General features: G+C 46.0%; 1 protein-coding gene across 1 annotated transcript in view; it reads left to right on the plus strand.

Moving 5' to 3' along the window:
• LOC137414560 (endosome/lysosome-associated apoptosis and autophagy regulator family member 2-like) overlaps positions 1 to 21,177 on the plus strand; it is a 155,734-nt gene that overhangs the window by 23,967 nt on the left and 110,590 nt on the right. Inside the window, exon 3 of the mRNA XM_078770035.1 lies at positions 11,929 to 12,121. Coding sequence (XP_078626161.1) covers positions 11,929 to 12,121 — 193 coding nt within the window. The remainder of the gene's footprint in view (positions 1 to 11,928; positions 12,122 to 21,177) is intronic.

The raw sequence follows: 21,177 nt of genomic DNA on the forward strand, positions 1-21,177 counted from the left end.
TGTGAACAGACTTAACTTCGAAAAACGTGGAGACCGTGTGGAGCTTCGAAAATCCCTCCCACCGTCCAACTTAAACAACAAAGAGCAAACCAAACTAAATGTCTGAGTTTTAAATAAGACGGGTTCCTCCAAGATCCTCTCTAACGATGTTCTAATCATTTGCACCTGAGCTGGTGCACCTGATTCTAATTTTAGGTATTTGAAGTAGTGATAAATGTAGGGGTGTACTTACTTTTTCCACATGCGAAATTTGCATTTATGTTCATTTAAATTATACAATGGACGACAAAATGTAAATGTTTCATGATATTTGTTATATTTATATTATATCACCTTTGTCTATCAATATTGTAACGAATGTGGAAACGTTACAATGTGAACGTTACAAAAGTATGGTAACATCCTCGTAATGTAAATAATGGTCGCAGCCGTCCTAGTTAATTCCATGAAACTTACACGCAGGTCACGATATATCTTTTAAATAGTGTATTTCCTTATTCCATGTAGGCTAAATATGTGTTTCCCACTAGATTGACTTTGCATTGTATCGAACAAAATAAGCGTAGGCCCTTCCAATTTCCCCAAAACCTCCCTTCCAATTGCCTTCCGCATTTTGGGCGGTTTTCTTCAACCACCATTGGCCACGAGGTAGGGTTGGGGAAGAAAGGCGTGTCTCCACCTCGTCATAAGAGGGAAGGAGTGAACCAGCCCTAACAGCCAATCAACACCGCGGTGAGCGACCCGGTAGGCGTGCCCTCGGAGTCGGTGGCTTGATTTCGCTCGAGGTGATAAAAGCGACTGTAAGGGACTGCTTTACGAGAGGCCTTGAGAGATGACCCTGGGAGATGAGCAAAGAGGCTGCACCAAAAGGAGCGGTGAGATGCGAAACGCTCCAAGCCAAAGAGGAGAGGTACTCGGCAAGGAAACCAGCTTTGGAGAGACGCGCTGAAAGGAGGGAGACGGCTCCACCCCAAGAAGAGGAGCAGGTGTGCCGAACCAGCACGTGACGTCTACCGCAGCGGATACACGACGGAGGGTTTCCCGCCAAAACCGCGAGGAATTGCGAGCTGCGGCCTCCTGACTTTGCCTCCCTCTCAAGCAATCCACCTCAAGCCCTACCTGCCTGCATTATCCCCTGTGTAAGTGTGAACGTCCTGTCCTGCTCGTTGTCTTGGGGTTAAGTAAAAATGAATAGTGTAAGTTAACGATTCGCTGTGTTACTGCTTCTTCCATCCATTGCTGTGTGTGTATAATAAATCTGTTCTTCCTCCGTATTCTTCTTCTTCTTCTTTTCCTTCTCTTTCGGTCGCTTTAGAGATTTCCCGATTTAATATCTGTGGGGCGATCTGGTCAACGTCGGGTGGAATCGGGTTTTAATCGGGGAGTAACTGTTCGGACGCGGTTAAATACACCACCGCTCGGTCAATATAACATCTAAAACCCGCGTCTGTAACATTTGGTTGTCAGGAGTTGGATTCGGACCTGGGACTAAATTTGTTAGGCCCAAATTTTGGAACACCAATTGTACTATTAGAGTAACATTTGGTGTCGAGGAGTTGGATTCGGACCTGGGACTAAATTTGTTAGGCCCAAATTTTGGAACACCAATTGTGCTATTAGAGTAACAATTGGTGTCGAGGAGGGAGATCGGACCCGAAATCGGACCCAAAGCGCACTTAACGTGCTCAAAATTACAAGCTGCCGACATTTATTTTGTTTTATAAAGCAAAACCCGAATTTTGAGATCGCGCCATGGACAATCAAGGCGATCGGATGTCGGTGGGAGAGATAGACAGGGTGGAATCGACCCAGGACCTCGGGGAAATGTATGTGGAGGATAGGGAGGAGGAGAAAAATAGCAATGTGGTTGCGGAAGTATCAGACGCGCAAAGTGGCGTCCTCACGCACGTGGGTGTAGCGGCACCAAATTTTGCCGCGACCGTAGCAGCGCCGTTGGTGGATTTGAACCTTTTTTTTATACAAATGAAGGCCCTTATGGACAAGAATAGCGAACAAATGGAAAACAGAAGGAGGGCTGATAGTGAAAAAATGGAAAGCAGAATTATGGGGCAAATGGGGGTAATGGGAAACCAAATGGGGGTAATGAGGGACGAAAGGAGGGCTAACTGTGAGCGATTGTTAAACCAAATGGAAGCAATAACGAACAGAATGGGTGACCGCATGCAAAAATGTGGGGAGACCATGGATCGCATGGTGGGTGAAAGGGTCCCAGGGGTGCACGACGAGGTAACGCGGGTCGAAAAGCGCTGGTTGAGCGAAGCGGAGGAAAGCACGGGTACAATGACGGGGGTAGAAATCGCGACACGGGGTTTGGAAAAGCCGGCGACCGCTGAGGTAGAGGAGGGTGTTTTATTAAAGCCAGCGGTTGCCGAGGTTAATAAAGAAAAAGCAGTGCTGGGAATTAAAATTGAAGAGATGACGGAGGTAGCCTGGGAATTGCAGGGAGAAATGGATTACGTACAAAGTCCCTGCTCACATCACGATGCTGTGCTTAACCCGAATGGAAGTTTGCAGGTTCGCGTGGAGAAAAGGATCCCCCAGGTGAGTCGTGCTGTTGTGTATTGTGCGGGGAGATTTTGTAAGAGGATGTTTGGCGACAAAAGAATTGTCGCGCGATTGGGATCGATATGGCATCCGGGCGTTGGTGAAGGGTCCCGTGTGAGTGGAAATGGCACGCGTGGGAGAAAAAAGTGTGCGTCGGCGAGTGGGTGTGCTATAAAGTGTGGGAGTGAAACCGAGTGCGAGCGAGAATGCACGTCGGGGTGTACGGAGTGTGACACGAAAAGTGAGTTGGTGATGGCGCAGGTGCGAGAGGGCACATCGGAGCGCGAGTGTGAAACCGAGTGCGAGCGAGAATGCACGTCGGGGTGTACGGAGTGTGACACGAATAGTGAGTTGGTGATGGCGCAGGTGCGAGAGGGCACATCGGAGCGCGAGTGTGAAACCGAGTGCGAGCGAGAATGCACATCGGGGTGTACGGAGTGTGACACGAAAAGTGAGTTGGTGATGGCGCAGGTGCGAGAGGGCACATCGGAGCGCGAGTGTGAAACCGAGTGCGAGCGAGAATGCACGTCGGGGTGTACGGAGTGTGACACGAATAGTGAGTTGGTGATGGCGCAGGTGCGAAAGGGCACATCGGAGCGCGAGTGTGAAACCGAGTGCGAGCGAGAATGCACGTCGGGGTGTACGGAGTGTGACACGAATAGTGAGTTGGTGATGGCGCAGGTGCGAGGGCACATCGGAGCGCGAGTGTGAAACCGAGTGCGAGCGAGAATGCACGTCGGGGTGTACGAAGTGTGACACGGAGAGTAAGGTGGTGGTGGAACGTGTGCGAGGAAGCACACCTGAGTTGGTCATGGCGCGGGTGTGGGAGAGCCCAGGTGAGCGCGTTAGTGGGTGGATGCAAGAGTGCACGCCCATGGTGAGTGTTACGGAGGACGTAACGGAGGAGAGGTGTGGACCAAAGTGTGCGCGAGAGGTGTGTGTAACAGGGAGAGCGTTGGTGGAATGTACGGACGGCGTTGGAACGCCAGGTTTTGTGAGGGTGAAAGGGGTAGCGTATGCTTGTAAGCATGCAAGTAAAGCACCGATGGTAACCGGGTTAGTGGTTAGAGCGACGGATAGCCGATGCGAGCACTCGGTGCGAGGGGTGCTTGGTTGGGTGCGAGGCCCGGCGCGGATCGATGCTGCGTCGCTTCTCTTCGAAGCGTCGTTGCCGATTCGGGCTTGGCCCCGCCCCGCACGGTCGAGTCCGGGCTTTGCCGGGCGAGGCGACCGGTCCGGTTCAAGGGCGAGTGGGAGGAGGCGGAACGGTGCCCCCTCGTGGGGACGGGGTTCCGACCGGGGGAGATTGAGCCATCGGGCCCGGGACTGCAAGGTGCCGCGCCGAGATGGTGCGTGGAGCCTCGGTCCAACCAAACCACCTCCCTTGAACCGAAAGCCGGACGGATTCAACCTGCAGGCAACCAAACCACCCGAATTCATTGCTCGGCTTTACGAAGCCGAGTTTAATGATGCATGACGCACCGAGGCTAGGATATAGCGGACTGTGATGATGGTGATCGTGATAGTGATAGTGTTTTGATCCGAAATTTAGAAAAGTGAATAGATTTGGCAGTAAATGGAAAATTTTTGAATTGGTTGGAATCTGGACGAACAAAATTGATAGTGAGAGACCCCCGATGTGGTGGGATGGCAAATCCACCATCCCTCACAGACGGGGGGCAAATGCGCAATAGCTTATGGGGTGTATGGCAGTGAAAACTAGCCCGGGTGGGTTAGGTTATATTGTAGGGATCTAGCGAAGATGACATTAGGTAACGTTAAGTTTAGTTAGTGACTGATACCTGTAGTGGGGACGCAGGTAGATTAGTGTGGATTATAATGACGTGGGAGCGCAATAGTTTAAAGGGACGACTGGGAAGCGCAAGTTTCAGAGGGGAGTAGTTAGCTGAGATGATGCCGTGTGTGTGTGAGGATTGAACAGGTGAGAATGGAGCAGGTGTGATTGCACAGGTGTGCAACTGAACAGGTGTGTGGAGCCGTGTATGAGGGAGTAGTGGTGATTGCGTGTTGTGTTGACCAAATGGTCCAGGAAGAAAGGAGGGTGCAGGTGGCACCAGGTGTGAGGGCACAGGTGTGCAACAACAGGTGTATGTGGCTGTGTGGAATAAATGGTAGTGTGGAATATTTTCGAGTAGTGGAATGGATGGTCGTGGAGTGAGAATGGTGGAAATTGTGGAGTGGAGTGGATGGTGCGAAGGTGTGAATGGGGGAAGAGTGGACCCCCATCACGGATACCCGGGGCGGGTAGTGTAAGTGTTAGGTAGAGGGTACAGGTAAATTGTGGTTGGATATTGGCATCTGTGGTGCGGGTGGCAGAATGGTATGTGGATGGGTGCATTAGTGTTGTGGAAATGGCTGGGCGTGTAGCCTGTTAGTGTGTGTAGTTGGTTTGGGCACTCCACCACTGTGAGGATGTCGGCCAGGTGAGGCCGCAGGTGGGCTCTGGAAGCCGGTAGTAGTTGTTGTGGATGGGGCCCGAGGATCCGGAGGACGGACCCGGGTAGCCCAGTGCCAGAGGGCACCATGGGGTGACAGAGCCAGGAGAGGGGCTGTCCCCAGTTAGTTAGGTTAGGGTGAGGAGCTAGGTAAGCTCGGGTGGCAACTACAGTGGTGGAGGTGTGCAGGTGGGTAGACCTGTTGGGAGAGCTAGACGTCGCAGCCCAGAAATTGTGCGAGAGCACCGGGAGATGAATCGGGGGAGTGAGACCCCAAATTGAGAGGCACCACAGTTTGGTCAATGGGAATTGGTTTTTAGAACCCATAGTGTAAGTTGGCCAATTGATTGGCAGGGAGAGACCCCAGGTAGTGTAAAGTGTGTTAAAGTCATTTAGAGGATAGTTAGGATGAAGGATCTCCTCGCACCATCTGCATCCACTCACCTGAGGTGACAGGTACTCCACACCATGCCATGTTTTGATTATTTTTTATGATGCAAATGTTTGGATTGTGAGACGCATCATGACGTGGGTGTGACATTGTGCGTAATTCCATCTCTCCCTCCTTATGAGGATTGATGATGAATTGGTGATGGCAAATTTTGAGGTAGAGGGATTGTGGTGACGAATTTGGTATAGGGGAAATATGGGGAAGACGTGACAGTAGTGACGAATTGGTAATGTGTAGATTTTGTACATATGGGGTAAGGGCAAGGGCAAGGGTAGGGTAGGTGACAGGGGGGTGACGTACGGTAGGGACGAGCTTTCTCACTTCGCCCTCCGTACGCATTTCACCTTGCATTGCCTTATTGACGTGTACCCTTGTGACCTTACCCCTCGCTCAATTGTCTTTCTTTTGTCTCCCACATGACCTGTGCGCCATTGGGTGCCGAGGGGAGCGTGCGTGAGGTGGCCATTGTGCGCCCGAGATTCCCAGAACCAGCATGCATTGCGTTGATGTACCACTGTATGGACCGCTGTTCTGCGGCCAAGTACCACTTGATGGACCCCAGGTTCTGGGGCAGGGCACCTCTGTTGAAGACCGGCCATAGTGGCCAGGGAATCTTGCTTGCGGACCTCGGTAAGGTGGCACCTATGCCAAACAGGTGGACCACCCTTAGTTGGCCCCTGAGGCCCTAAATAAAAATGGACACAAGTTGTGCTTTTTATTATTTCCAACTAGGCCGCATGAAGCCAGAAGACGTCGGGAAGAACATCGGCCCAGCAGAGAAAGAGAAGACCACCACCAGTTGTTTTGTTGTGTTTATTATGAACCATGGTGACTGCGCACCGGGTGGTGCTTTTGGTGCTTTGTGGTGCTTTTGGTGCTTTTGGTGCTTTTGGGTGCTTTGGTGGTATTGGTACTGGTGCATCGATGCAATGCGTGCTGTCTCCTCCCTCCCAACAGGAATTTCTTTCTCTTGTTCCCTAAAAAAAAAAAGAAAAAAAAAAAAACACAGGTCCTGGGTTGCATTGTAAATAAGAAATCACGTCATTGTAAATAATGCTCCCCACCGTAAATGTATAGTTTGAGAATAATTCCGTAATTCGGTTAGCTGTGGGCTTGAGTCTGTTAGACAGGGTGCAATGCAATAGGGGGACATACTTATTTGTGTTTTAAAATTGTCACACTCAGGGTCAGGTTAATTGTAGAGGGAATTACACCTACGTGTCACACTAAGTTAAAGTTTAATAGGCCCGAGGACGGGCCTGAAGAAAGGAGGGTGCAGTGTAACGAATGTGGAAACGTTACAATGTGAACGTTACAAAAGTATGGTAACATCCTCGTAATGTAAATAATGGTCGCAGCCGTCCTAGTTAATTCCATGAAACTTACACGCAGGTCACGATATATCTTTTAAATAGTGTATTTCCTTATTCCATGTAGGCTAAATATGTGTTTCCCACTAGATTGACTTTGCATTGTATCGAACAAAATAAGCGTAGGCCCTTCCAATTTCCCCAAAACCTCCCTTCCAATTGCCTTCCGCATTTTGGGCGGTTTTCTTCAACCACCATTGGCCACGAGGTAGGGTTGGGGAAGAAAGGCGTGTCTCCACCTCGTCATAAGAGGGAAGGAGTGAACCAGCCCTAACAGCCAATCAACACCGCGGTGAGCGACCCGGTAGGCGTGCCCTCGGAGTCGGCGGCTTGATTTCGCTCGAGGTGATAAAAGCGACTGTAAGGGACTGCTTTACGAGAGGCCTTGAGAGATGACCCTGGGAGATGAGCAAAGAGGCTGCACCAAAAGGAGCGGTGAGATGCGAAACGCTCCAAGCCAAAGAGGAGAGGTACTCGGCAAGGAAACCAGCTTTGGAGAGACGCGCTGAAAGGAGGGAGACGGCTCCACCCCAAGAAGAGGAGCAGGTGTGCCGAACCAGCACGTGACGTCTACCGCAGCGGATACACGACGGAGGGTTTCCCGCCAAAACCGCGAGGAATTGCGAGCTGCGGCCTCCCGACTTTGCCTCCCTCTCAAGCAATCCACCTCAAGCCCTACCTGCCTGCATTATCCCCTGTGTAAGTGTGAACGTCCTGTCCTGCTCGTTGTCTTGGGGTTAAGTAAAAATGAATAGTGTAAGTTAACGATTCGCTGTGTTACTGCTTCTTCCATCCATTGCTGTGTGTGTATAATAAATCTGTTCTTCCTCCGTATTCTTCTTCTTCTTCTTTTCCTTCTCTTTCGGTCGCTTTAGAGATTTCCCGATTTAATATCTGTGGGGCGATCTGGTCAACGTCGGCTGGAATCGGGTTTTAATCGGGGAGTAACTGTTCGGACGCGGTTAAATACACCACCGCTCGGTCAATATAACATCTAAAACCCGCGTCTGTAACAATATTGTTGAAATGAAGATCAAATAGCTGTATGTTGAAATATGTTGAAAAAGTCAAAACTTTACATGGGGTGTACTTACTTTTTCACGTGACTGTATATATGTATATGTATATATATATATATATATATATATATATATATATATATATATATATATATATATATATATATATATATATATATATATATATATATATATATATCTATATATATATGTATGTATGTATGTATGTATGTATGTATGTATGTATGTATGTGTATATATATATATATATTGCTACGGTTTGGAGATTTTTTGCACATATTGATTTTGCACATATTGCAAAGATTGCACATATTGATCATTAAAGGTTAAAGGGTTGCCCCCCATAGTTAATCCACGAGCAACACGTAGGCCACCTGTAGTATGAGTTATGTCATAGTATGTGTAAGAATAGGCCATTTCCCCGATTAATATCTGCGTTGTGTAAAGACATGAGTTTAGGTCCCCTTCATTTTGAGTCCACCCTTCAAATTCCACCTCGATGGGCGTAATTGATCCCGCGCCCCATTTGGCTGACCCACTCAGTTTGTTACGCTTTGGCTGCCCACAGCATTTGTTACGCTTTGGCTGCCCGCAGCATTTGTTATGCTTTGGCTGCCCGCAGCATTTGTTATGCTTTGGCTGCCCGCAGCATTTGCTGCCCTTTGCTCGCTCACTAGTCGAGTAACGCGAGGTAGGCCTAAGAAGGAGGAGCGCGGGGGCAGCGTCAAGGCGGAGCGTCAGAGGCGATAACGGTAAGAGCCACCAGCCAACCAGGGCTCTAACGGCATGGCTTGAGGGGGGCGTGGAGAGGCGTGTCTGGTGAGTTCTAGAGGGTTCGCGGGGCGTGCCTATATAAGTCCATGCGCAAGGCCATCGAAAGGACTCGCAGAGGAAAAGGACTCGCAGAGGGAGAGGACTGACCAGCAGAACTTCGTGGACTGATAAGAAGGACTAGCGCTGGAAGTCTCGCGTGCACGCGGCATTGGTGAAAAGACTTGTGTGGAGAGAACTTGACTCGCATCACTCACTTTTGAGGCATTGAACCGTAACTCGCCGGAGTATAACGTACGTGCCAGAGGAGAGGAAAAAGAGGCGATGAGTACACGGCTACAGCCAGACGCACCGGTGGCGAATAGCGCCTACGTCAGCCACGCGAGTAAACACAGTAATACCTGCCAGTGCTTAACCGCCGAAGTCCGCTCCCTACCAAATCACCCCGTATTAACCCTTGTACGCCAAACGACAGGCGGAGAGCTCCTGCCTCTCTACTTACCATCTGCACGGGATGAACCGGAGACCGGAGGGAGCTGCACCGTGTGCAGCCCCATGTGAGTGTGTCTGTGTGTGGGACGGGCCCGTTTGTCCTGGGTAGTAAGTTAAGACTGTTTTAAGGCTGCACTGTGTCTTCTTTTCTCTGAACCATTGTAAATAGCGTAAATAAACCTGTTCTTCCTTTTTCCCATTCGACCGCTTTTGTTATTTATCCATTTGACTAAGCGTGGCACGAATTAAGGTTGCTTGAATCGGGTTTCATCTATAACGGCGCGGATCACATGTACGCAAAACCGCTCGGCGTCTTCCATCAGCACGTGATTCGTGCGGGGCTTATTTCCTCGCTTCCAGGGCAGCGCGAGTAATTCGGTAATCGTGAATTCGGCCTAAAACCCTATTTCGTGCTGTCCGGAAGGGACGTCATAGGCCCCGGGTCCCGCCAGGCCAGTCAAAGACAAGGGGACTAATCCCCCCTTGGTAAGGGGAAAAGGCCGGCGTCGAGATCCGCAATATATATATATATATATATATATATATATATATATATATATATATATATATATTTGAAGACTTCTATTGGAATTGTATATACAGACTTGGCATTTAATATGGAATATTTTTTTTGTGGGGGTGTACTTACTTTTCAAGATGTCTTAGAACCAAAAGTTCATTGGAATTATGTTGAAATTATTCTAGATTTTGTCAATGTGAACTGTAAAAGAAACAAAAACCACATTTGACATTTCGAAACAAATAAATTGATCCTTGAAAGTGATGTAAACTGATATCGAACTCAATTCATGGACAGTACTGTGTTAAACTTCTGTACGTTTTCCAGAAGTATCTCTTTATTTTGCACATTAGCCAAATTTTTTTTTAACAAAAACAAAAGTTAAATTACGACTGGGATTACGGACAGTAAAATTACAGTTCAGTACTTTGTGTAACCCCCACGAGCATTCAGGAGAGCACATACACGTTGAGGCATGCTGTTCACGAGATTTGCCGAGGTCTGGACAGGAATCGCTTGCCATGCAGTTACAATAGCCTGCTGCAATTCACGCACAGAGGTCGGCTGCTGGTCCAAGTGGTCGATTTGACGCGTTAATTCTGGCCACAAGTTCTCCATCGGATTCATATCCGGGGTCATGGCAGGCCACTCCATATGTTCTACACCATGGTCAACAAGAAAGTGTTGGATCATGCGAGCACGATGAGGCCGTGCATTGTCATCTTGGAAGACAAAGTTTCCTCGAAAGGCTGCACGAGCAAATGGAAGCAATGTTTCTTCCAGAATAGCCCTGTACTTGAACTGGTTCAGGTTTCCATTCAGAACAACCAGGTCAGTTTTGCCCCCTGCATGAAAAACAGCCCAAACGGTCACCCCACCACCTCCAGCTTGGACTCTTGGCACTATACAATCTTTGTTGTAGGCTTCATGCACTTGTCTGTGCACTCGGATGTGGCCATCTTGACGATAGACCAGAAATCTAGACTCGTCACTGAAGATCACATGATTCCAGTGTCCTGGCTGCCATTGACGGTGCTCTCTGGCCCACTCTAATCGGCACTGGCGGTGTTGTCTGGTCAGGCGTGGCATTCTCAGGGGACGCCTGGCACAATAGCCTGCTTGAACCAGTCGTTGGTTGACTAGCCTTCTGGATACAGGCACATTTGTCAGTTGCTGCCACTCAGCCCTAAGCCGATTAGCTGACTTGGTAAAGCCATTGCGGACTAACCGGTGCAGCTGGCGATCATCCCTCCTTGTGGTTCTGCGGGGACATCCTGGCCTCGGTATAGGAGTAGCGACACCCCTCTGAGCATTTCGTTTCAGGATCTTTGACACCTGACCTTCAGTGATGCCATACTGCCGAGCAATAGCACGCTGTTTCATGCCGTAATTTCGTAAAGCCACCACTCCATGACAAACAGCATTGTCGAGTTGACGGACCATCTCCAGAGGAAGCGGCAATAACTTTTGGAGATGTGCAGCAGTTGTTTTCCACTAATACAGAACGCAACAACCCTTGTATACCCAACTGTGAAGCCAATCATCAAATGCACCTGTCCGTACATTTTGCCACGCCACCTGTGATATAATCCTGTTGTTGACTTCTTGCTGCGACAGACAATCAGTGACATGGTTATTTTAACAAATAAATCACCAAAGTGTAAAAGAAACTCACTAGATTGATATACTGAGTTAAGAAAGTAAACCCAAGTCAAGAAAAAAAAAAATCCATATTAAATGCCAAGTCTGTATATAGCCTTCAGGAAGTGTTCACACTTTTTTTGCTTTTTTTTTTTGTTGTTACAGCCTGAATTTAAAATGGATTAAATTTATTTATTTATTTTATCGCCGATCTATGCAAAATACCCCATAATGACAAAGTGAAAACATGTTTTTAGAAACTTTTACAAATTTATGGGGAGGGGGGGCAAAAGCATCCTGTCATTAAACTTTAACCAGGATTGAAAATTATGAAATTATTCCATTAACTCAGTCCATTGGGGGAGAGAGACTGAGACTGAGACTGACTGAGTTATGCATGAAAGAGTGGAAGGCGTATGTTTTCTGCTAAAATGCATCAAATTGCATAATGAAGGCGAAATGTCAAAATTGATGTCTGTGGCTTGCAGCAGGTGTCGATGTTTGGGTTTCCAGTGCCTGTTAAAGCTTCGTCACACTTCCTGTGTCCCGTTTAATCGCATGCCGTGGCACGGATTATGTAGAAAGTTTGTTGAGTGAAACCATGCATTTATCTTTGCCTTAGCATTTTCCTGCGAAGCTGGCGAGTTCCTGGACATGCGGAAGCAGGAATGTAAGAAGTGTTCATCTGGTTCGTACTCACTTGGTGACGGAGTTCGCTTCAATGAGTGGAACAGCCTGCCACCTGGCTTTGCTACCATGACTTTTAAATCCTCATTCGGTGAGGATTTGCTGGACGACACCTTCAATTGTAGCAGGTATGTTTAAATCTTCATTTTTTTTTTGTAGTCCTTTTTACTTTTACTCTCGTCAATGGAGAGGATATTGCATTTTGGTCCGCTTGTATATTTGTCTGCACATCATTTGCCAACGGAGACTAATTTTTACACGTTATATTTTCAACTGAGTGCCTTTATGAAATATGTACAATTAGAATGCGAGTACGTCTATAAAGTATGTCCAGTACAATTAGAATGTGAGTATGTCTTTAAAATCTACCACATAAAAGTCAGTTTGTGTGTTTGCACAGATGTCTGTCCCCCTTCATAAGGGAAGTTTTAAAGGCTGATCTTTTAACACGGATATGTGTTTACTTGGGTCTATTTTTTGAGGATAAAACAAACTCGAAAAACACTTCCATCAGAGTAATTGTGTCTTCTATTGGAATTGTAGACGGTGGCTTGCAAACCGATTCTCAAGGGCGGTGTACAGAAGAGTTTTTTAATATATATATATAACAATAAATACGAGGCACAGGGAGGTGAAATTCACTGCACGTGATGTGCAACTGCAACGTGCGCAGAGTAAAATGAGTGTTCATTTACATCCGTAGGATGTCTAATAAATAGATATAAGCACACCCGACACTAGGCCGAGGCTCCAGACTTTGTCATGCTCACAAAACTGCACCGTCGAATAAACTGTTCCAACCCGTCATATTTCACGGGCTTTTTACTAGTATGTACTATAAAACCACACAGAATAAGTACGGGCAATCTTTGATTTGCTTGTTCTCGTTTATCTTATTATTAATTATTTGAGAGTATTTTTATTGCAAGTATTAAACTTATTCCTTTGTTGTATAATAATAATAACTAGAACTGCCACTTTAAAACTGCTGGCAGTGATGACCGCTTTACTCGCACCCACTTTTGAGACAACCCCACTTTTGATACAACCCCACTTTTGATACAACCCCACTTTTGATACAACCCCACTTTTGATACAACCCCACTTTCATTGGACATGCTTTGCCACAACCCTCTTGGATACAACCCTGATAAACACACACACACACACACACGCACACACACACACATACACACCCTTCACACACACACACACACACACACACACACACACACACACACACATCCCCCCCTCCCCCCACACGCACACCCCTCAACACATACACACACACACACACACACATCCAACCCACCCCCCCCTCCTTCACACCACCCCACCCACATACACACATATCCACCCCCCCACACCCACACACAAACACCCTCACACCCCTCCCCCACATGCACACCCCTCCACACATACACACACACACACACCCCACCTCCACACATACACACACACACACATCTGCCCCCCCTCCATACACACACCCCAACCCCCCCCCCCCACACACACACATATCCACCCCCCCCCACCCACACACACACACACACAGACATCCACACACACGCACATCCACACACACACACACACACACATTCCCCCTCCCCCCACACGCACACCTCTCCACACATACACACACCCCTCCACACATACACACACACATATCCAACCCCCCCCTCCTCCACATGCACACCCCAACCCCTCCCCACACACACACATATCCACCCCCCCACACCCACACACACATCCACACACACACATCCCCCCCACACACCCACACACACACACACACACACACCAAACCCCCCCCCCCCCCCACACACACACACACATCCCTCCCCCCCCACACCCACATCCACACATGTCAATCCATGCACCGGTTGCAGAAAAAGCCATTTTAAAAAGAAAATTAACCTGAAATTGCAGACAGAATTATTTATTTTATCTGAGAAGCCAAACGAGTCTTCTTCTTTAGTGGACCATAACTTTGAGTGAAATGCGTCGATTTAAAAAACGTCAGAATTTGAGCAAATATGTTTCATTCGTTTGTTAATAGACCTCATCTATTGACAAATCCTCAATTGGAATTTCATTTGAGGTTGAAATGACCGTGGGAGATGGTGTGATCGTGATCACGTTCTGGAGGGACAAATCGGTGTGTTTCTTCTTCTTTCAACAATAAAGACTTATAGCTTCGAGACCGTACATCCAATCATCTTGAAATTTTGCACACTTCTTCCGCTTGATGAGAGCTACATTGCCTTAAAAATTCAAGTCGATCCATGTAGTGGTTCAAGAGTTACAAGCTTTTTAAAATTTAACTTCCATTATTTATTGCGGCCAAACCATGTGACTTATCAAAACGTCTCGAGTAACGTTGAAACATCCCCCCATGAGGAACATTTATGTAAAGTTTCCACTCGATATCTCCACAAATTATGGAGGTGATACCATTTCTAATTTAAGCTTTAAAACGTCATAACTCTGAAACCATGTGTCGGATGAGGTCGTGTTCGCTGACTTTTTTGTTCGTCATGGGTATGCGAATATGCATGCCAAGTTTGGGCTCGATCCGTTCAGCCGTTGCGGAGAAAAATGGTTTTTGTGTTTTTTCACGAAAAACAAGATGGCAGCCGAACCATGTGATGTATGACTTCGAAATTTTTTGCAATCTGAGTTTTTTTTAACTAAGCATCTGGGAAAAAAATCCCATTTTCGGGGGAGAAAATGTTTTGTTTGACGAATTCTAACCTCTTAACGTTAGCATTTTTAATATACTCTATACACAGGTCTTTTGTTCCCGTTGAAGAGTTCTTTAGAATGAGCTATTCCTCAAATTTTTCCATTGAGTCGTTTCGGAGATACAGAGGGGAAAAGTTGAATTTGTTTTACAAGATGGCGCCCACACCACGTGACCTATGACGTCATAATTAGCACTAAAAAATTCTAGGAGCCGAGATGATCATTTGATCAAAATTTCCTGTCAATCCGACCAGCGGTTGCTGAGAACATTAATTATGAAGTTTTCGGAGGTGCAAAATAGGGCGGAAGAATAATAATAAGAAAAACTCTAGCAGTAATAATAGGTTACTCTCCATTTTATGGAGAGTAAACCTAATAATAATCATCATCTTAATCGATGTACCATACTCTTAACAGCGTGTTGGTATTCCCGAAACGGTTGGTTTCCCAGCAGTCAGACAGGGCAGGATTTTTTTTTTTTTTTTTTGTATACAAGATCGAGGCTCGTGAAAGACCTAATTTATCACACAGAAACACAAACCGACACATAAAACATATAACATGGGGAGCAGTAGACAATATGGGGTGAGAGGGGGAGGAACACAAACACAACATCTGAGAGCAGGGACATCGAGAGATCTGTGGGAGGGAGAGGGCTTTGGGGGGGAGGCATGGGAAGAGGAGGGGGGGGGGGGGGGCGGGAGAGGTATAAAACATATGGACTTCCAGGAAAGAAGTTGGAATTTCAAACAAGGTGGATCTGGGGTGAATTAGTGGGGGTAGAAAAGATCAAGGTTTTGGATGGGGAAAGATAAGAGATGGTGGTGAACAGCTGTTTTAAAGACCTGGAGGGAGGATTGGGATTGAAGGGAGTGTGGGAGTTTGTTCCAGAGGCGGGAGAAAAGAGGAATGAAAGAGTGAAGGTGAGCAGAGAGCCGAGATTTCGGCAGTTTAACCATCTGAGGGTTGCTGGCAGATCTTGTGCGACCTGTGGGAATATTTGGGGGACAAAGCACAGAGAGAGCTGGCGGAGCAAGGCCGGAGAGGAGTCGGTAGAAGACAGAAAGACCACCTACCTGTCTGCGGTGAGTGAGCGAAAGGCCCTCGGAGATAGCTTCATCACGGGAGATTCCAATGATTCTGAAAGGTTTGGTTTCAACAGCGTGAAGCCGAGCTGGGTGTGAGGCAGGAGCACCGGCCCATAGGGGAGAACAGTATTCCATTGAGCTGCGGATGAAAGCCTTGTATGTGGTGAGGAGCTCAGGTGTGCCGAGGAAGGACTTCGCACGACGGAGGATGCCCAGTCGGCGACTGGCTTTGGAGGCCAGCTTGGAAATGTGGTTTTCCCAAGAAAGATCATGGCAGATAATGAGACCCAAAAGCTTCAGCGACAGAACTTCTTGGAGAGGATTGTTGAGAAAGTGGATGGGAGGGTTGTCGAGTCGGTCTTTTCGGAGAGACATAGTAAGAGTGTGAGATTTGTCAGGATTGAAAGACATGTTCCACTTGTTTGACCAGTCTGTGATTTTGTCCAGGTCTTCAGAGAGTGAGGAGGCTGCAGACTGCCGATCTGAGGGAAGAGGAATGGAGCGGCAGAGAGTGGAGTCATCAGCAAAGAGATAGAGAGGATTTTCCAGAGTCGGAGAGATCATTGATAGAGACCAGAAAAAGCACAGGGCCCAGAACACTGCCTTGGGGAACTCCAGCCTGAACAGGAAGGGAAGGTGAGAGAAATCCATTCAGGGCCACACGTTGTCTACGACCAGAGAGGAAGTCCGCAAGCCATGCATGGAGATTTCCATGGATACCATAGGAGGAGAGTTTGGTGAGCCAGACCGTATCGAAGGCACGTGATATGTCAAGGGAGACGGCTCTGATTTCCTGTTTGGCATTGAGGACCTCCATCCATTGTTGCGACAGCAGAAGCAGCATGTCCAGAGTAGAATTTTTGTCCAGAGTGTCAGTTGTTTGTCATTGTTTGTTAATTGTCCGGGGTGTCAGTGATAGCTCACCTACTCTTCGTAGAAGACTTGTTGAGATATTCGACATCCAGCAATGACAAGCCCTTGCAGATGGCTCCTTCAGCTTGATGTTCTTCCATTGGATGGCAAACAGTGATGTAACGCACTGCATGCGAAACGGAACACCCGGGTGGCAGTTTATATTTGAATACCAGGCTGAGACGGACCAACTACTCAACCTCCACCCCTCCACCAAAGCCTTAACCTCCCCCTTCCAAATATTGGAAATCTGTCCCATCTTAGCTTCCCCATCCCTCCTCAATCCCCCTTCCAAAATATGTCCCATCTTTACACCACTCACCACCCCCCTTCACCCTTCTTCCACTCATAAAAGCAAAACGGGCATTCCCCCATTGAAACAGAGGAATGTTTATCGCTTTCTGCTCTCCTATCGTGCTATCACGACTCCACAGAAGGAAGCGGTTCAGTTTGCCATTTTTAATATGAAAGGGGCGCCTAGAAACAAACGAAACCCATTAGAATTACCCTTTATAACCCTTTAGAATTACCCTTTAGAATTACCCTTTGGAATTACCCTTTAGAATTACCCTTTAGAATTACCCTTTGGAATTATCCTTTAGAATTACCCTTTGGAATTATCCTTTAGAATTACCCTTTGGAATTATCCTTTAGAATTACCCTTTGGAATTACACGTTAGAAACCTTTAGAATTACTCTTTATATTTACCCTTTAGAATTACCCTTTAGAATTACCCTTTGGAATTATCCTTTAGAATTACCCTTTGGAATTATCCTTTAGAATTACCCTTTGGAATTATCCTTTAGAATTACCCTTTAGAATTACCCTTTGGAATTATCCTTTAGAATTACCCTTTGGAATTATCCTTTAGAATTACCCTTTGGAATTATCCTTTAGAATTACCCTTTGGAATTACACGTTAGAAACCTTTAGAATTACTCTTTATATTTACCCTTTGGAATTATCCTTTAGAATTACCCTTTAGAATTACACTTTAGAACCCTTTAGTTAGAGTCAAACATGGTGGGTTAGAAAGGTCCTTCATTTTTGACTGACGGATGGGAGGAAGGACGTAACCAAATATTGAAGAGGTTTCACCGCTTGAAATATTCAACATTTTTCTAAATTAGCATAACCTATCAAATGAAACTATTCATTTAAACAAAAGTGAAGTTCTGGATCTCATTTATTTTAGTCCAGGACATTTGAAATACTTTACATATGCTGTTTGCCAAATTTGAAGTACAGTGATCATTCTCTTCAAAGGTTGTGATGAAAATGCCATAAAAATATTGAATTTGAAATAAACACATTTAACGTTTTGCTCGTGTTTTCCAAGCATGTTTTTCTGGGGTGTTTTGTGTTGCATTCTGATTCTTTACACACTCCAAAATTATTCTTTTTTACTAAATATTGAAAATTTGCTTCTTCTATGCTAATAATTCACTTGTAACCTCAAGATGAGGACAAATAGGTAAACATGATCCTGTGGTGCAGGAACATTGCCGTTTTCCCTAATGTTCTTTTTGAGCCTGTTGGGTGACTGAACGCCGGGGTGACTTTGAAAAATTGTTACAATGTTCATTCGGATGTGTTGTACAACACTACCCTCAGGGTGCGGGGGCATAAAAAGTAGCTACATAGCTACTTTTTATGCCTCCACCCCTGAAGGTAGCCGGAGGCATTTTGTTTTCGGTTTGTCTGTTCGTCCATCCGTACATACGGGCTTAATCTTGTTTTTCTCAGCAACCACATGTCCGATTGAGACGAAACTTTTCAGGGTATGACCGACACCCATGTAGAATGTTTTTATGATAATTGTGACATCATAGGTCACGTGGTATGGCAACCATCTTGGATTAAACGGGAAAAAAAAATTCTCAGAAACTGCTGAATAGAAAATTTGAAACTTGGGACATTGTGAAGTATTTACAATGGGGAACAAAAGCATGATAATGATGACATCATCGGTGAAGTGGTATACCAGCCATATGAAAAATCTGAAATTGCATGCACATAATCTATGACCCATTTGATTTGAAATGTTACATTTATGACATAGGTCACATGGTTTGACAGCCACATTGGATTTAACCTAAAACCTTAAAAAAGCATCTTCTCCCAAACCACTGAAGCGATCGACTCAAAACTTTACGTGTATCGTCGACTAGGCATCGTGATTAAAGTTTGATCACGAAAACGTCATCGGTCACATGGTGTGGCAGCCATATTGGATTGAAGGAGAATATTAAATAATTATATCTCAGAAACCGCTTACCCTATCAATGCAAAGCTTTAGAAATGTCATCTAACACCATTGCTGCATATAGTTTGAAAATGATGTTTTAGGTCACGTGATTTAGCAGCCAGATTTGCTTGAAAGCCGATATTTAAAAATCCCCTTCTCCGAAACCGCTTCACTGATTGATGTGAAACCTGTCATGTCTGGTAAAATGTGAGACTTAAGAACAGCTGAAGGGATTTAAATCAAACTTGTTTCCTTTTAAGATGGTCAACGAGGGCATCTTGCTGTTGTCACAGGCAGGGACTATGCGGAGGCATATTGGCGATGATCGCATTGTTCTCATTTTAAACTAACTAGGGCATGCCCGTACTATATATATATCTAAAATTATATCCCCCCCCTCTATTTACATGAAATGGTTTGGTCCATGAAATGTTTTGGTCCATTCGCAACGCCAAAGCGAACGGCGAACGCTTTACATGAAATGGTTTGGTCCATGAAATGTTTTGGTCCATTCGCAACGCCAAAGCGAACGGCGAACGGCTTGCGAGTACAGAACTGCTACCATCATCAAGTAGAAAGAGAAGAGAAAAAAAATGAAAAGGAAAAACATTCCAAACCGCGAGGGAAAACAACACGGCACGTCGACACAACAACGTGTCCTGTGATTGGCCGTACGTGGCTGCCAGTAGCTGCCCCCAAAAAAAAGCTTTCACCGTCCGGCGACTGAATTTAAGGGGAAAAATAAAACGCTCTTCGCTTAAAACAACGCCCTTCGCTCTGACTGAATTGGGACAATGTTTTTATGTTTTTAATTGAATTACTATCCGTAATGGCGCACGCTCTCACGGGAGCTCCGGAAGGTCGTATATCGCAGTTACGATGAATCGCAAATTCGTTTTTATTAGTTTTAAAACATAGTTTAACGCCAACATAGCGCCAACATAGTTTGCAAACGTGAAATAAATGAATACGCTCTCAAATGTGCCATCCGAGGCAGAGTGTGTTCGCCACGTTCGGCACACGCGATAGCTCGCTGCTCTCTGATTGGTTGAATCGTTTTTTGGACATAGCTCGGTAAGTAATTGTCCGATTAATATGAAACCTTGAAAAGGCACATCCTCGGGTCCCCAGCAATATACCTGGCAAGTTTCAAGTATATCGGACCCGTGGTTGTCGAGAAACAGCGGTCACAGACAAACAAACAAACACACAGAGATTACTGGAATTATAGATAGACTAGGGCATGCCCGTACTATATCTATATCTAAAATTATATCCCCCCCTCTATTTACATGAAATGGTTTGGTCCATGAAATGTTTTGGTCCATTCGCAACGCCAAAGCGAACGGCGAACGCTTTACATGAAATGGTTTGGTTCATGAAATGTTTTGGTTCATTCGCAACGCCAAAGCGAACGGCGAACGGCTTGCGAGTACAGTGACAATCCCCCCCCCCCCCTCTATTTACATGAAACATGACATGAAATTTGTCCGTTTAATTAGTTTTAAAACATAGTTTAACGCCAACATATGGCATGCACGTACCCGTACTATCCGTAATGGCGCACGCTCTCACAGGAGCTCCGGAAGGTCGTATATCGCAGTTACGATGAATCGCAAATTAGTTTTTATTAGTTTTATTATTAGTTTTAAAACATAGTTTAACGCCAACATAGCGCCAACATAGTTTGCAAACGTGAAATAAATGAATACGCTCTCAAATGTGCCATCCGAGGCAGAGTGTGTTCGCCACGTTCGGCACACGCGATAGCTCGCTGCTCTCTGATTGGTTGAATCGTTTTTTGGACATAGCTCGGTAAGTAATTGTCCGATTAATATGAAACCTTGAAAAGGCACATCCTCGGGTCCCCAGCAATATACCTGGCAAGTTTAAAGTATATCGGACCCGTGGTTGTCGAGAAACAGCGGTCACAGACAAACAAACAAACACACAGAGATTACTGGAATTATAGATAGATGAAACAGTTCAAAGCCCCCACCTCCCCTAACCCCACCCTCCCCCCCCCCCCAATTAGGGTAATACTTTGAATATCATCACATCACTTTGTAGGTGTTCAAACCTGGTGAATCGGTAGCTGTTCAAACATGCCCCAAGCACGAGGTGACTTGGACCGCCTGAATAGAAAACAAACAAACAAACAAACAAACAACCCATCAACCCCAAATCTGA

Source organism: Myxine glutinosa, chromosome 1, assembly GCF_964187855.1.
Source record: "Myxine glutinosa chromosome 1, kmMyxGlut1.1, whole genome shotgun sequence".
NCBI classification, from domain to species: domain Eukaryota; kingdom Metazoa; phylum Chordata; class Myxini; order Myxiniformes; family Myxinidae; genus Myxine; species Myxine glutinosa.